At 46.8% G+C, this 18,625-nt stretch overlaps 1 protein-coding gene across 3 annotated transcripts in view; it reads right to left on the bottom strand.

Annotated features, from left to right (window-relative positions):
* The window catches only part of LOC105280996 (microtubule-associated protein futsch), a 282,442-nt gene that overhangs the window by 110,294 nt on the left and 153,523 nt on the right, over positions 1–18,625 (bottom strand). For all 3 annotated transcript variants that reach the window (XM_020032260.2, XM_026969570.1, XM_026969569.1), the window contains one exon: positions 237–2,562. In XM_020032260.2, the coding sequence (XP_019887819.2) occupies positions 237–2,562 (2,326 nt within the window). The remainder of the gene's footprint in view (positions 1–236; positions 2,563–18,625) is intronic.

The raw sequence follows: 18,625 nt of genomic DNA on the forward strand, positions 1-18,625 counted from the left end.
CAACACAGCGTGAAGCCTTTCACGGCGCCATCTATCTGCGTCCGGATCTACTTTCGATTCGAATATGGATTCCCAAGAACGTGTGTTGATCCTTCTTCATCAGCTCGCGCGTTTTTCGCGAGAGACGAATTAGTAGGCCTCAACTTTGTTGAGTCCCATCACGAGTCAGACGATACGCGAATTCGCAGGAAAAGTCCTATCAGGAAGGTGAAGATAATCAAGAATTACAGACTCACCGGAGCATCCTCTCATGGCGATCCCTCTCGAGCAGCTCCTCAGGACTGGGTGGCTGCGGGCCAAGAAGAGCGTGCGAGAGCGGCGGATAGGCCCTGGACGGTCTCCACAGCATTTCTGACGCGACGACGGCGTGATGACCCGGAGGCGCCGGGCTCTGATAGCCGACCGGCGGCACCGTAGCCGCGGCGCTCGCGCCGGGGTTGGGTGCACCCTGGGACGAGTGCGCCATCATCAGGGTCGTGTGCTGCACGCTCTGCACGTGCCAGACCCTGGCCGGTACAGCGGCGGCCACTGCCGACGGTGTCGAGGTCGTTTCTTCAACGCTGAGCGCCGAGCTCCTACTGCCGCTCCGTTCGTCGCCGGAGCCGGCGCTCCTCAGCGAGCTTACCCCGCTGTCGGAGCCGCTGTCGCCGTAGGCACCGGCGATGCTGCTACTGCCTCCCGACGCCCGTATGCCGCCAACCGCCGTGGGCACTCCGACAAGTACGCCTGCTCCAGGTATACCGGCCCCGGCCTCCACTTCCATAAGGCCGGCCTCATCGCCGCCCCTCGATGTGTGAGACTGCTGTTGCACCTCGAGGAGGCTCGACGGGGTCAGGTGAGCGGCGGAATGGTGATGGTGCTGATGCGGGCTGCTCGCTAGCTGATGGTGATGATGCTGCGGTGGCGGTTGCTGTTGTTGCTGCTGATGATGGTGGTGGATCACCGGACTATCACTGGTGTAACGTTGCTGATGGTGTTGCGATTGATGGTGATGGTGATGGTACTGCTGCTGCTGATGATGCGGTTGGTGGTAGGATTGTAGGTGATGGTGATGGTGGTGGCTGGCGATCGGCGGTGGCGGCTTGTTCAGTCTCTCGGCTAGGATGATCGGACTCTCGTTGTGCCGACTGCGCTCCTGCTCCCGCTGTTGTTCCAGGAGCAGGCTGCTTTGCCTGCCGGGGCCGCCGCCGCCGCTGCTACTAAGCGGACTCAGCCTCTCCAGCACGGAGCCTGAGTCCTGACTGCTCGACTCCAGCAGCTCGACGACCGATTCGACGCTGGCCGCCCTCACGCCGCCGACGCTACCCACGCTATCCTCCGTGCCTAACTCGGTGGCGGTCAGCTCAGTTCGGCGCGACCGTTGCGAGCCGACCTCCTCTTCGCTGGCGTTCTCGTCGCGCTCGTCCTCCGCCGCCGCCGCCGCCGCCGCCGCCGCCGCCGCTGCTGCGTCCTCTGCGTTCTCCTTCGCGACGCCCTTTGTCTTTGATCGAGTCGTCGACTTTAGCAGTGACGGGCTACCTTCGCGGATGACATTCGTCTTGTCGCTGACCAGCGGCGAGTCGACGTGCAATCCATTCACGAGTAACTGCGGTGGCTGTTGTTGTTGTTGTTGTTGTTGCTGCTGCTGCTGCTGTTGCTGTTCCTTCTGCTCGCTCTTATCCGCGTCTCGATCGACCACGCGGATGTCCTTCCTCGCTTCTGATCCGCTACCTGACTGCTGCTCCTTAGAAGCTGGATCGCCTCCGGGATCGACTTTATCCGGAGGTGGCGGTTCAGGTTCTCTGTCCCGTTCCCTGGATTGGCTCTCCTCGTTCTCTTCGAGTTTGTCGACCTCTCGTTCGGTTCCGTCGTGTTTTCCCTCCCCCGCTTCCTCCTCGGCGTCGTCGTCGTCGCCGTCGTCGTCGTCGTCGTCCTCGTCGTCGTCCTCCTCCTCCTCGTCTTCCTCCTCTGCCTCCACCACCGCCTCCCCGGCCCGATCCGCCGCAGTTTCCTCGGCGTTTTTGCTCTTACCACTCTCAGACCGGAGCTTTCTGCCAACGGGGCTTGTTCTTAGCCGCTTAGTCAGTGGATCGCAGCGTTCCTGGTTCTCCTCATCCTCCCCCTCGAGACGTTCTTCCTCCCCTTCTTCCTCTTCTTCTTCCTCTTCCTCCGATCTGCTACCGAGACGTTCGTCCTTGTCGGCTCTCGCACCACTTCCGGTGATACGATGATGATGCTCGATAGACTCCTCCTCCGCGTCTGTTTTGGCCTCCTGGCCGCCTCCTGGCCTCGGCCTTCTTCGCGCGGGTCTCTGATGCGCCGGACCCTGCTGCTCGGTGGTCGGACTCTTTACCGCGGCGCCGCGTCTTCGTAGCTTTGAGGGGCTGCCTGACGCGCTGTTTGCCTCCTCCAACACAGGTCGCGCTACACGATTACCGACCTTGCCCGACGGTGGACCCTTATTCTCGCGATCCTCCTGTGTCCGTGTGGACAACGCCGCCTCCGCCGAATCCTTTTCGCTCCTCTCGCGACTTGCACCCTCGCTCACGCGCCGACGTCGGTTGTTACGGGTGTTGCTCTTCTCTGCAACAAGGGAAATGAATGATGAACGTGATGCATAGCACAGCTATCGAAATTGTGGTATAAAATTTAAGCTCTAAGAGTTAATCTTTTTTTAAATTTATTTTTCTATTTACGTCGTTGGCAGGATAGATTATAAAATATAGAACGTGACAGCAAATCTTTAGTCAAGTTTCACTTTAACAGTTTCGATATCATACATCCTGCTTCCGCAATAGTACAGTAGGAATACTTTATAATATTGTGTGGCACTGTACGAGATCGAACGGTACCTGTATATTACTGTAAATCACTCATTCCGACTTTACGGCGCTGTACGTAACTCTATACAGATGGATATAACCGACGCGGTATGGCCTTTAACTTGAAGTTTTTAAGTGACCATATAACGTCAAACTTTCCCTCACGGACTTGCAACAGACCCCTATAAAAAGTAATACCGGCTCGAAACTTTTTCATTCATAATTCTCTTTTTGTTTACGCTGAAGAATTCCCAAGTATCAGTACGCACGTATTTCATTTCGTCTCGACAGAACGGAAAGGTGCCTGGGAGACGACCTTACGGAAGCTGCTGATCGCGCCTAAACAACACCGACCAACCAGTCGCACGATCACTAATTATTGAAATTATCGACGGTACGACGGTAGATTATCGCGCACTCGATACCCCTGCGCTCGAAGGTTATCTCAATACCCTTGATCGGATCACATAATTGTGGCGGGCGACCGATCGATCCCTACAGCTGTCCGCTACATGGGCTGTTTCACCGTTCAGAGAGATTATGGAGCTGATTTACCGAGGTAATCCCTTTGATGTGCGCAGCCAGCGATTCGCATAACTCGGTAACCCTAGGACGCTATATAAAGCAGCTACCCTGGCAATTTCTGCAACCCCTCGTCTCACCCCTCCTTGACATTCATCACGTAACTCGACATGTCAAAATTCTTGCGTATTTCCTCTAATTATGTTTCAAACTCTTTTGCAAATTAGTCAGATTGCATAATAATTCATGTAGCAAAAGCAATGTTGATAATTATTATGAATTTCAGTCAAATGGAAATGTGAACTGAGTATGAAGTATGCTAACAGTAAAAAATATTGCAATGTTGGATCTTGCTGAAAATAAACGCTTTAAATCCGATACTTTCGGAAACATCTTACGTTGCAATTAACGATAATCCACGAGACTTCAAACATTTCTCAAGTCGAGTATCGCTGCGAGCCTCGATACTAAAGTAAATCACGATAACAATGTAATACCATTATCGTCCGTTCAATTGGCGCCCATCCAAAAGTCGATAGCATCGGTAATAGCCGCCATAATAGTCGGCTATAAGTTAAAGGATTGTTATAGGTTCAATATTAAATTGCTGCCTAATTTATTAGTCCGCATTGGCGTTCGTGCAATTGTGTACATTATCATCCCAAGTGTTCCCGCGCAAGCTAATAAGCCTGACAGTGATATATCTCACGATAGTGCTAGTACTTATTATCAATCGCTATTATAAATCTTCACGCTGACCTCGATCGCGAGCGAACAGCTCTGCGCGCGGATCGACAAGGAGGATCCGGATGCATCAGAGGAACTATGCAGAGTTCGCCGTTTCACCCGGGTTTCCGGTTCCCGTCGTGTCAGAACCAGAGTTCAAGGGGATCCTCGATTAACCCAGTAGGAACATGGCCACAGCGTGGGAGCAATTTACAACAAAGCACATCATGCACGTATACCTATCCCGAAGAGCGGATAGAAATGCATGCCTATGCACACTCGTACACGTTGCGTGCATGTGCATATAGACGCGCGCGCGCGCGAGGGAGAAACTGGTTGGGAATGGATAGAGAGGGATGGACAGGTGGAGGAGGGGAGGCCACGTATAAGCACCCATACATACATATACACACGTATATACGTATACACGAGCTGGCAGACGGGCAGAGAGAAGGACGGAGGGGTGGGGAAGGAAGACATGGAAGAGGGATTTATTACTCGGGATTTACTGTTATTACCCGGAGGGGGAAAACCACTCCACGGGCAGCGGCGATGCATACATACGCGGGGTGTGTTTATCCGATACGTGCAGTTCGCGTGTACGTGCTGAACGCACACACACACATATACATGTACGGATATCACACGTCGCCGCGCACGAGCGCGTTGCAACGAGACGATGCGCATCCCGTTTCCTAGCGACTGCGGTTTGTCGTCCTGTCGTGTTCCACGGTCGCGTATGCATTACGTCGCACGTAATTGAACGGTAATCGTGTATTTTGTTTCGCGATCTTGTTGTTCGCACACGTGGCGTTCACCATTTTAGGACTCGAGGCAGGATTACCGAATGTTCTACCGATATTCCACTAGCGAGAGATCATCATCTCTTACTCTGTGTGGGGTTACGTTGTTACGTAATTACCAAAGTATGACGTTACACGTATAACCCATAAAAAATAGGAAATGGTAATCGATTGATATTAATCGATCTTGATTGAGAATATGGCAGTATAATCTAAATGATACTTTAATTTTATAACTTTACAAAGATCGCCAAGTATCCTTTTGTGGTAAAAAAAAGAATGCGTATGCTATGCCAGAAATTCCGCGGATGATTTTCAAAGTAGCTATTCCTTTGTAAATGGATAAGTGACACTTTTGTAAAAGTGTTAGCAGACTGCGTGGTGCTGTTTTTTCGGAAAGCGTCTGACGGCTCGCTACGCTTTCATGAAACGAAATGGCGGAATGGTGGAAAGTGGGATAATCCCAGCGGTGAAATTCCAAGGGAAAGTAAGAGGATTCCTCGGGAGCGCCGGGTATCGGGATATCGAAAAGGGTCGGGGATTATACGGCTGGCACAGGATTCGCGCGCTCAAGTGGAAAGTACTTTAAAAATATATATCAGAGGGTTATCCAGCGCGCGGTATGAATTTTTACATTTCCACTTTTATTTCTTTTACTCGTGCCGTTTTATCTTTCTCGTGATGCGACCGTTTACGCGTTGCAAGTGCGTTCTAGACACGACGAGTCACGTTATCTTATAATTCCATGCGCGTGTGATAACCTATTAACATATGACTGTCGGTTTGAACAGACAGTATTATATTACGAGATGAACGATATTGCTTATGTATAAGTTCTTACGCGCAGATTAGACACTTATATTTATATCATGAAAAACAATACTGGTAAATGTGCAGCATAATGTTAGTCATTGGATTGTTTTCCCGCAGCGCGTTGCATTATGTAAGACCCACACGTGCGCTTTATTTGCATGTAAATTCTTATCGTGTGTACAAGAGCATGACAAATTGCTTTGTCCTTTGAAACAGGTATGAGGAAATAAAATGAGTATGCTGTCGGCAAACTCATACTGATGGAGAGGTGAATAAAAAAATACATAACAATAGCTATAGCGATTTAGAAACAACGTACGATAAAACATGCAACAAGAAGCTATACCTACAACGAAAAAAGCTTTGCATTTAATTTCTGCCTCGATTGAGATGCTTTCACGCAATCCGTATCAGAGAAATAACCGGTAATATCCGCGATCGCGACAAAACGATAAATACTTTACACGTTAAAAAATTCGCCGTGATTAACGACTCGAATCGAACCGTACGTCATCGCATGTACGTCTCTTCCCGAGGGATAATCTCCAATCTCTACGGTTGAGAGCTGTTTACATGACCTTGCATCCTGCTTGGCTGGGTGGAAAGGGAAGGGTTTTAAAAGCGCACGGCCCTTCAAAAGGGTCAGCTCGTGAAAAACAACTCCTACGCCAGCGCTCTTTGTCGCGAAGGGCGACGGTGCATCCTCGTGGTTTGATAGAGATCGCCGGCTAGACCCGACCTGCCCTGAGTTGGAGGGGTGTGAAATTAGACATGCCTGGGTGACCTCGCCAGGCATTTAAATCCTTTGTCAAAATCAACGCCCCATGCAGGCAGACAGGCAGGTAGCCCTTCCAGTGCTCCGTGGTTAACAAAACATTCACCCTCCTTCCACCCTCGCCCTCGTCCCTTCCCTCGTCACCATTACCTCGCGTGTCTACTATCGATCGCGTCATGCTGAATTCGCATTCTGCATGCGCCATTAGTTTCAACGCGAGTATCAGTCACTGCCATCCGCTCGGTCTATTGCTTCTCCTCGCAACTTCGCGTTACGTCCGTTAAAGGGCGAGAAAGGAAAGTGTGCCATATGGAAACTCAGCGAGAGAGGTAGATAAATCATTTCCGAAAAGTGGTGTCGTCTCGCATGCAGATAGCTTTTCTAGCGTGAATCGCGAGACATCAATAGCTCTTCAGTTGACGGCTAAGAAATTGAGTTATTCTAAACACTTTTGTGGAGAACAAGTTTCACGTAAAATGCGAATGTCGAAGTTTTCACTCAATTCCAAGTCTTGACGGAACTTTTATGAGAAAAAGCATAGTTCAAATGGATTGAAGTATCTGTGCATTAAGCGGAACGCAGATATCTAAGATACTTTGTTGATAATTTGATTAGAGAACATGACAGTGCTCATATGAAGATGTCAGCGAGCAACGATTACGAATGGATCAATTATTAAGACACACGAAATCAATTCTCGTCATTTGTTCCTTCATCGAAAATGCGTTTCTGCAAAATTGCAGTTTTTAAAGTTCTCTCGGCTGTTCCTCGAATCGTCCGATACGGATTCCATGCGTTAATCGCTTAATGTTCGAACGCGTAGCACTTGCGCAATATCTCACATGAATTTTGCATGAATATTGAACTAGTATTAGATAGTCGCATTAAACGGCTAAATATGCGGCATGAATATGGCGTATCATGTGTATGTTAATAGGATCACTGCGCAATTGTGAAGATCGTTATTCATCGTGGATGGACTGCATTACGAAATATCGCGAAGCTCACTCCAATTTTTGCAACTCAGCTGATGTTTTGTTACGCGTAAATAGCGCCTACAGCTAGTGAAGATAAAACCATGTGCGCATTGTAATCGCAGCCGATTGTACGCGCGCTGATACCACCGATGGTTTACGCGCGTAGGCGATTTATGCATTGGCGAACGCTGTACTTTGATAATTAGGCTGATCAATTAAGCGTATTTGGGAGAGGATCAAATAAAAGCCGTGGTATGCAACCAACACAGCATTACGGTGACACAGAGTATGCGGAAACATCAAAGGATGGCGCAACGAAAGAATCACGTAATTTGATAGTGAATTAAGAGCTCATTAAAATATATTTGGCGATTTTATGCATTCATTGTTATGCGTCGACTATTCCCTATTCCTGGGGGTAGATATCATCACAATGCGCTTATATATGTGAGGCACCAGTTACGTTATCTTTGTCTACAACATTAGAATTCTATATATTATATTAATATTATGTATTAATGTAATTAAAATTATATTAATTCTTGTATATTGTTATCCATTTCGTAAAATGTAAAAAATATTTGAAATGAGATGCCTTTGTGGTATTGTTTTATTTGTTTTGAAATATAATAAACTCGCACCGAGGAAGAACTGGTGGAAGAGCTATATGATTTACCTTTTCAAACAGTGATACGGATAAACCAAAGCTGGTCGATGAATCGAAAGTTGCGATATCTTCGCGGTTGCGTAGATTCGTGTGTCTCTTCGAAGACGCGTCTCGTCTTCCACGCTTATTTTCGGAGCCGCTATTTCTGCCGATGCTCTCCGGTGCTACGGATGGAGAGATCCCCCGCATCCATGATGCGTTTGTTGATAAACTTATTTCCAACATCGCGAAACGCGAAACGAAGCGAGGCAAAACGGAGACATGGAGGCAGAGTACAAGCGGGGGCAAACGCGAAGGGAAGCAGAGGAGCATGGTGCAGCACGAGGTCGTTCGCGGCGGCGAGAAGAAATGACGACGGGGTTGAAGATCTGGGATGGCCGTAAAGAGGTGGAAGGAGACGACAAAAATAAAAGTTCTGGCCTGCCGCCAAGTCTTCCTCTCTCTCCCTCTCTGCTCGCCGCCTCCCTCGATCTCCTTATTCTTCCGCTTCTGAGACTTCCAGGCCTCATGCCAAGACGCGCGGCGTCAAGCCCACCTAATTTATTCGCAAACCAGTCACCGTCGATTCTGACGGAAGTTTGATAGGGCTGACGAGGCGTCGCTCAGCTCAAACATTCTTTCCGCGAACGGACACACGACACTTTGGGATGTCATAATATTGAAGCGAAGCTTCGTAGGGCGGTGACGATGAACGCGGAATTAGCGTGCACTTTGTAGTTTCCTGTCTTGCAACTTCCTTTTGAGTAATGGCACTTTGAAGATCTTGAAGAGCAATGCATTTGTAGTCGCGAGCACTTAATCGCGATCTTGCTCATCTCGCAGGAGAAAAAGAGAATGTGCACGGGAATAAAACTCCGCTCCCCGAGGTCAAAGAAATTAAAGAAGTAGAACGCGGCATGGAAAATTTATCGCGAAGAATTGTCGTCGTGTCTGAAAATACGGTTTGCTTGAAATACAGAAGGCGGTGTTGTAAAAGACGTCTCCAAAAGATCGTAATTTGCAAGTCGAAAGAATGAAAGAAGATATCTCTAAAAAGGATAAAGAAGTTTATGTATACGTGTTTAAAAAATGCAAATGCAAATTGATGATAACCTCCGCTTATGCATCATGCATCGCATATATGTATGTCTATGGCATCACGATACTGTTAGAATAAATTTTGCTAACTTTAGAAAGAGATGTGTAGACTTGAAATTTATAGCTTACATTCTTATCAAACGTATTTAGTTATATCTTTAAACAAAAGAGATAATCGTAACTGTTATAACGCAGCCTTGGGACACTTTTAACAGTCGCGAAAGAACCGACCGGAAAATCGCTTCTTTATCGCCCAGCCCATATTATGGTACATACATTATCATTTATTAAAGCGCTATGCGTTGTGACGCGATGAACGTAAACAGCCGGCATTAATAAGCAAGTAGGTATTTACAATTGATATTTTCCGTAAAGCACGCAATCAACGTGCGACAACACGAGCAGACGCCCAAGATCGATTATAAGTGTTATTACATGCAGAACATGGCGCGCTACGATTAATTAATGTATCCATATCAGAATTAATCCCGACTCGATCGACGATTTATTTCGAAGAATAACCGCGATATTTCCGCCGACCAGAATTAAAGGGGCACACCTTCTCTACAACCAAACTAGGTCGGACTCAGGGCAAACCGCTTCGATTTCTACCAATCACACTGTGTGTATGTATGTATATATTGCACTGAAACATCAATGTATTGTCCTAATGAACAATTCAGATGAGAAAGAATTATCTCTCCGATGCTCCAGCTATTATTATGTTCAGTAAATATTTCCTTCAATTATTCAATCAAACTTAAAATAATGTAGAAAATGTCATATGCCATTTTTCCATCGTGGGTTTTCTATCTCCCTCGGTTTTACCTACCCTAGATAAGCGTTATATTTAGCCCGTCACACTGTCTATTGACGTCGTATGGCCGACGTGAGTTCATCTGTGTGCTTCAGTTAACTTAGATTAGTAATAGAGCGATAAATCAAGATTGATCGCGCTCGATTTAGAGAATGGAGGAAGTAGAAGAAACGCACGCTCTCCGTAGGCTGATTGTGTACGTGCTACTGCTGACAGCATCGATATCGTGGCACGTCTCGCACGACCGATCGTTCGCGGGTACCGCCGTCTGAAATCGATGAGCCGGAAAGATCGGCAATGATCCAGCGATCGATCACATCGGCCAATCGACGCTTCCGCATGAGTCTCATTCCGCGCTACTGTTACGCGAGCGTGACTCAAGTCGTTCCTGATGTATTGGCATTGTTATTGTTCATGGACTTATGCTACAGGAAATGAAGCTTTTTTCAATGACAATTTGGGCATGATAACGTCCCATTTTCCAACATTAAATATCTGACGACACACGCAAGCTTGAGCTCACGATCCCGACGAGTAGACGATTCTTCGAATTCACTCGAGTTCACAATTATAGAATAAGCTTCTTTATTTATTCCAAATTCCTTGAAATTAATTCGCTAAAAGTCTCTCGGTTCCAGTATATGTATGCGATCAATGCATTTGTAAAGACTAATACTCGAGTTCTGAGTTACGTCAGAATCTCGCAGAGTTGTAAATTCCGATCGCGTGAAGAGATCGTAAATCGTGTTACTCGCCCGTGCGGAGGCGTTACGTAATGGCGCGATGTAAATCGTGCGACGAGAAATCTGTATCGGCGGGATCGCTACCCGTATCGGGTCGACGCGAGAGGAGAATGACATAATTCATGATCGCCGTTAACGCCAGGCGAGGTCAGGCGAGTTCTGCTCCCGCGAGGGCGACGCTTTAATTAACGTTCCGAGTAGCTTTCAGCCTCTCTCTCTCTCCCCCTCTATTTCTCCTTTTACTACCCTCTTTATCTCTGCTTTTAAACCTGATCTCGGCGACGGCGACGAGTCGACACGTGGGTCAGCCTCCACATGGTTTCCCGCAGACGACCCACAGAGTTTTTGCCCCGTAAAAGCGAGAAGCGAAACGAGAGCGGTCAAAATGCGCAATGGAGAGAGATAAAGAGACACGGAGAGAAAGAGACTGAGGTTATGATCTACGAGGTCCAACCGGAAATTCGTCACGTGTCGACCATACGGGCCTGCACCATCGTTTTTATTTTTTTCCCTTCCCTGATCCCTCTTGTGAATTTCTATGTGTCGGGCCTTGGCCTTAGTATCGCCAGTCCACCGGGGAGAAAGGGGAAAAAACAAGAAACCGAAAGTACAGAAAAAGAGAAAGAACGAGAGAGAGAAAGAGAGAGAAAAAGGATCCGAAAGCAGGAGAGAGATGATGGAGGCGAGCAGTGTAGGAGGGACGCCTACAGCATCCACGGTGGCCTGGACCCAGAGAGGGTCTCGCAGCTGCGCGCCTCTATTGTATCTTTACGACGCTGAGATGGCAAACCAAGGCCTCGATTCTTTCTCTCTGCCACACCAGACACGTGTATGTGTGTACGAGTATTCACATATCTCTCTTTCTCTCTCTCTCTCTCTCTCTCTCCTTATCGTCTATTTACATTCGCCTTTTACGCGTGGTAAAAATTCTCGAGAATCGCTCGAGTTCGCCAGAGACAGCGCGATCATGATACAACGACGGAAACTTTTACGATACACTTGACGGAATGGATGGACTGAAGTACATTTTGCACCTGTCTCGCTACCGCGTTCAGCAGTAAATACAACGGTTTCTCTTCAAAGCTTGATTTATTGAGCTTGACACTTAACGTCGACATGTAATAAGAACCAGTCGGCCACATGCGTTTCATATGTGCAATGTGAATATATTTCTGTTTTCCTCATTCTACAACGCAGGAACAGGTACAAAAGAACGACACAAACAGGTACAAACGACACGAGCAAACTATAAATTACCCAAACATCCGAAACTTTTACTTTCTTTAAAGTCGGGTATCAGTGACACCGAATCGAACCAGTCGTCGTCGAGCTATACCGGATATTTCTCGGCGCCGCGTGTAATCGGCGGGGCAGTGCTCGTGACACTTTGTACGCGCGAGTAATAAGCACACCCACACGTGTCCGAGTCGTTGTCGCGTGGACGTGTGTACCCGAGATTTGTACGTCGGTGACAGCACGGTATTCGGGCTTTATCGGTCGTAAACACGCGAGTAATTATCGTTGCCGGCCATCTTGCTCCGCAGGCCACGTCGCACATCCGGTCACCGACCATTCAATCGTTACGATCCAGGCTGCGGGCCCGACTACGGCTAATAAATAATTCAGGAACAATGGGAAATGTCCACCCCCCGTGCCCACCTCCTTCATCCACAGCAAGATAACACGATGCGAAAGAGGCAAACGAAAGCGCCGAATACGCAATGAGTCTTTAAATGTGTGCAATTTCCGTCTCGCGAGACAAGTTCAAGGCTTTAGCGAAGCTACATAACATATGCGATTAATCAGACGGATGGCCTCTGGGAATCTCCATTTTATGGGAACAAAATTTTCTTTCTGCGATTTTTGTATCTTTATTTGTTAATTGATACTTGTATGAAAACGTATAATAATTAAGTCGTATATTAATTCGTATATTAATTAAGTATAATAATAGAGTTGATGGATCAGTGAAATATAAATTGCAATTACAATACGCTGTTCTTAATTTATTATTTTTGTATTAATCAGATTGTGCTTGCTTTTAAAGGAAATGTCTCGATTCTTGCGAGAGATATACATACAACGTTCGCAATGAAAAGATTGGAAAGATGTATAAAGGAATATAATGAAATATTGAATAATCTACAAATCGCGATGTGCAAAGTTATCTGCCTGTTTATAAAGAAGCACACATTTTTCCTGATAATTACGTTTTCACAGATATAACAAAATTATTAACACTTTGTTCGCACGTCACACATTTAAACCAATTCACCGGTGATATTTTGGGGAACCAGCTGAAAGAGCCACCCACGTGTGCAACAAAATTAAACGCGGCAATAAATAAAATTCACACGAACGCCTATTACATAGATATGTACGCCTGTTCGTACGCGCACACACAGGCACAATGCACCGAGTGTCGGGGCCTTGAAAACCTAACAGTACGTGTAATTTCACCGTCTCTCGGTCACGCAACAACGATTGCGGAATCCCTACTCACACGTTTGCTGGATTGCGGCCACTGAAACGCGATCGTGGCGATGCGAGGCGATTTAAACGCGTTTCCTATCGTGATCGGCCTGGCGACAATCGCGTTCGATCCGGAACAATGATAGGTATTTTAACGGCACGAGCGATTAACAGGTCACTGTCCGACGTAACGATGGCCGTAATGACTTCGGCGCCATTCGGCCTGTGCGCGCCGATTTACTTTGCTCGTTAAGCCGCACTTTGTCGTGGTTTCGTATAGAAAAGGCTTTCGGCGGTGTACAGGGAACTCTAAACGTTCCGCCGTTCGTGATGAGCCCTTGGGTTTATGGCAAGACATAAACGTTGAATGAGCCAGCATGACGACCAAATCGGATGAGCAGGTTGCAGCCCACATACCTGCGCATTATGGCCTGACCCTTGGGGTAGCTACCGGCGGCTTGGGTTTGTAAAGGTCTCGCCTATTCTCCTTCGACACGGTCTTATGCGGTTTCACACCATTTTGAAAGATACATCTAGGTATGTAGCAGCTTTTACTAAGTAATACTGGACAACGTTATGGCGACGTTTGTAACAGACGTCTCGCAAACCTGTCTTCAGATTTAATTATCTACCGGTGAATGACGATGCCTTCATGAATACTGAATTGAACAGCCATGTTGTAATTTTGAGGGATTACAGCATTTTGTACATTCTGTACATTGTGATTATACACATATATGCCGCCAATACCAGTTTCTGTTCAATCACTCGTATAAAACGCTTAATGGAACAAGTGAATATGTATGAGCGCACTAATCCTTCCCGAACTTTGCTTACAGTTTGTATGTTGTAAGAATGTCAAACCGGTTTCTCGCCGGTTCGATAAATTTATAATTTCACAGATTTTCTTGTGCTGTCTATTAATTAGCCAATGTTCCCGTCACTTCAGCTGGTATAATTGAACTATAATCCGGTTTCGTGTCTGATGCTAGATATATCAACCTGCGAAACTGAAAGGCGCCTTGTGTCGAGTATTAAAACTATACATTAAAGGCAGCATGGCTCCTTTAATTGATTCCAAATTGTTTTTAAAACGATCATTTAACCGTCATTCGAAATCATCCACTGTAACCACTGCAAACTATGTTTGCTAGAGAAATTCTTTTCACATGCACGTGAATATCGCAGACCATTGAGAACCTAATATACGGAACGATCGACTCGTGCCTTATCTTCACTGGCAGAGTATCACTTTCGGCGGAGCGTGAGAGCCAACTGTATTGCATTGCAGTATTGCACATCTCCAAGAAACCGAAGACCTTGAGAATCTCCCTCGAAGCTGGGAGTTTTCACTTCTCTCCGTGAAATATGGAAGGATGATATTGTTGTCAACAGGTACGCCTCTTCTCAACTATCGAGAGATAGAATCACGAGTCTCTTGCAACTGGCAGAAGGAGAAAGACGCAAAAGCGCTTGTTGAAGAAGAGACATCTCTTAAAGAGGTGACGCTGCGCGAATGACGAAGCGGGGGCGACAGAGAGAGATAGATGGGAGACAGAGGGAGACGGAGAGCAATTTTAAACGGCGTCTGCTACTCCGGGTCATGATCTGCTCACGTGTCCCGCTTAAGCCAGGCTCGTCCATTATGTTTTATTGTGTTGCGCCGATGACGTCACGACCAATTGACCTCCCTTGAGGCCGCCCCGTGAGTTTAACGCGAGCCAATGGCTTCGTAGAGTACGCACGAGTCGTTATTCTTGGACAAGACGGTTCCTGTCGCGACGGGGACAGAAGAAGAAGAAGAAAGCAGAAGACAGCCGCTTAACATTTCCAACGCCGAAAAGTCTTCCTCGCTTTTTTTCTGGAACCAAGCCGACCAAGAGCGCGGCTAGTCGTTAGTCTCAAAGCCTTCTCAGTACTCGAGTTGAGCGAATGTTCACGTTGCGTAGTGGGCTTTTCGACGAGGATCCGTCAGGCTCGCTCCAGATTAACTCCTCGGAACTAATATATCTTCGACGGGTCGTTAGATGGTTATCGCCCGGTTCCTCGCACTGATCTGCTCTTGTCTCGAGACATTCGTGCGGTTTGCATTAGATTGTATTCACAATGGTCAGTTTGTTACGCTTTTGGGATTTCAAATGCTGAGCAAATCGGTGTCTCAATGCTATAAACTTTTGCAACGAATAAAATTGGCGAATAAATATTCTGATTTTCAATTAAATTCAAACGATAAAAAGAGATGGATATGGATGAGCAATTTGTTTGTACTTGTTTTTATTTGTACTTCTTCATAATTAATTATGTGATCGCGAATGCTTGTAATTGTTACAAGTCATTCAGAGATTTACAGAGGATTTATTCAATGATACTTGCACATTTACGGTCGACCTACTTTCTTTTATCTTTAAAAACTACAGCTAAAAAAAGTACGAAAATAGGAATATAGTCTGCCGTAAAAGTCTACCTTGATTATAGGATATCGAAATAAAGTTAATTGCATCTTTAAGTTCTTGCTTACTGACACGATTTGAAACTTCAAATGAGTGAAACTTTCGATTACTGCACGAAACAGTTACGTTTAAACACCGTAGTTTCTCTGGAAAGAGCAACTGTGACGTTTTAATTCCACTCACTTGCTATATGTACACATGGATGGAATTCAGACTACATCACACAGTCATCATCATCATCGTGCTTTTTCTGCCTCCGTCTAAAGATCTCAGAGTCTCAGTCTGCGCGCTCGGAAGTAAATGCGCAACGGCTGACCTCCGTGTGATCTCCGGTTCGTGTGAGAAGCTGCGAGATGAGTCATTGCGCTTTCATCTAGGTGGGCTGATGACGCGTAGCGGATACTCGGACTCGGTAAGCGAGTCATGCCTCCCTTCGGGAACTAAACGGTATGCTAGACACGTACATGTCTACTACCCACAGGCAACCGCGACTCTATATTAACACGAAGGAAACGAAGAGAACGGATGAAGGAATGGATGGAAAGTATGAAGGATTTAAGAGATAGAACAGATAGAAAGAGATAGAAGTGTTCGCTTGTCTGAATGACGGAACCATTTTCCGTGATGCAAGAATTTATGAGACTCGCTGAAAAATACATACTCGTGTGGTCTCATTGTCAATTGTATGTATTATTGAAGAAAATATGTAGCTAAAAGAAAGAAAAATTGATCACTGTTAACTACACTTTTAAGATTTTGCTGGTCCATCAAAACTTTAAATAGAAAAATATTGAAAAGGTTAAATACAATTTTGGCAAATTGTTTTTAAATTGTGCTTAAGAAATGCATCATGAAGCATCATCGCTGCTTTGCTGATTGAAAAATACTGAGACGGAGTGTGCGAGGGACATCAAAAGAACAAGTCGTCTAGCAGCACGATCATTCCCGTGTCGGAGGGAAGTCGCCATATGGTGGCGACATGCGGCAATTTCGAAGCTACTTTTGCCCGACTGAAGCTCCGCCGCGTGCCATTCGAGAGATCGAGTTCTTGGGTTTCTGCCCTTGCCTTGCGAGCTCTGAAAGGGAACGATCACTTGTCCGTGCCCGTGCTCTGTATCGCGCGACCAAACTACTCCGGTTCAATTCTCAGCAACGCTTTTCCCCTTTCGTCGAAAGTTCATGGTCGGTTGCCTTTACAAGCCGCTAGTTCAATGCAGTCGATTATTATCGCTTTACTTTAAGTTAATCAAGCGTTTGTGCGTCTTTCTTGCCAAAACATCAGAAGGACAACATACCGTTAGATAATAGAAAGACAAAATATAAAAACATTGCTATATTATTCTAGATTTAAAAGGAAAGATTAATTGTAGATATAAAACTTCTAACATAATACAACATTTCGCTTAAATCGCCCAGACTGCATAAGAGAATCGTAATAAAATACCGAAACTCAGAATTTACAAAAGTTCTCAAGAAAGGAACATTATATCAATAATGGAGAAGGCGTGTCGAGTTCGATACTTCAATCACCATTCACTAGGCATATTTCGCGTAACACACTTAAAGCTGACTCGTCAGATTTCCCAGTTACGTAGCTCTCCCGCGGGATAGGTAACAAAGACGAAGCGTGAGTAAAAAGAAGGAAGGCTGAACCGAAGAATGCGAGTGCAAAAGGATGCAAAAGAATTGATGATAGTGGAGTGGGTCAGGAGAAACGACGGCGCACCCTTAAGATGCAATCCACGACCACGTTCTACCATCATCCGTGCTCTACCATACGCGTGTCGACGACCGGGAGGAGAGTGCTTTGCTTCCTTCCTTTCGTCTCCATCTATCTCCCCTTTTTACTCCTCCTTCGTCTCTTCCTTTTGGGCGCAAGATACAGTGAGGGGTGACAAAGTTGCTCGACGTTGCAAGATACTGGAGATAGTGAGAGAGAGAAAGAGGGAGAGGGAAGGAGAGGCTAGGTTCCCTAGTGACTCTATATCATGACGGGACTATCAAACAGGGGCGGATACGAGTTCCCTTCTCTCCTCTCCTCCCTCGTGCCATAATTCTCGTCTCGGTCGCTGTGGGTGTACTCTCGGTTAAGGGGATCTCTCGCACACAGGTACACGTACATACGAACACAGCCGATGACTCGATCGGTCATATGCACACACCGAGCCGAATGAACGCGAGAGTCAGTGCCGGCGATCTGTGCTTCAGATATGCATCACGGCCGGGAGGAAAGGGGAGGATAATGTGGAACAAAGACAGGCTGAGGTCGACAGACTTCGCTGCTTTGCCCTCCTCCCGCCGTTTCTACGTGCAAGAGGGCAGAGGGGAGACGGGACGACGTGGCGAACGGAGAGAACCCGCTGAACCGGTTTGACGGACCTCGACTGGTTTCATTAAACCCCGGTTGTAACCTCCTCCTCCTTCTTCTCCTCGTGTCCACTTCGTCCTCCTTATCCGTCTTGCATCTGCGTGCACGCACGAGCGCGGCTAAAAAGCCCTGCTGGCTGACTCGCTCTTCGTGTTGCCGGAGTCAAGGATTGCCTCCCTCCTCTTCAGCCTCCTCATCATTCTCCTCCATCGGCGATAATACGGAATACGTGAAAAAAGACGAGTGTCGAAGCGCAAAAGAAAAGTGTCTGGTTAATTGCTTCGGTCCCGTAATACTCGCGCTGCGGCCCTGCAACCGCACCTTCTCCGCCGTTTCTTTGCTCCTTTTGCAACCGCTACGACATGTGCGTGCGTGCATGCGTGGCTCTATCGCGGAAATAAAACGTCTCGCTGTTCTAATATCTCGCGGAACACCTCGACTCGCACCCTCGCATGTATACCGGCAAACCGACGCGACGAAAATTCACTTTCGATGCTCACAGAATTGGCTACTTTCAGGCACGATCGTAAATCGACCCGATCAGGGGTAAATCGGGCCTGCCTATAACTTGTATCCTTCTTGCGGCACGATAAATCTGCACCCTCGAACACAGT

Source organism: Ooceraea biroi, chromosome 5, assembly GCF_003672135.1.
Source record: "Ooceraea biroi isolate clonal line C1 chromosome 5, Obir_v5.4, whole genome shotgun sequence".
Lineage (NCBI taxonomy): Eukaryota > Metazoa > Arthropoda > Insecta > Hymenoptera > Formicidae > Ooceraea > Ooceraea biroi.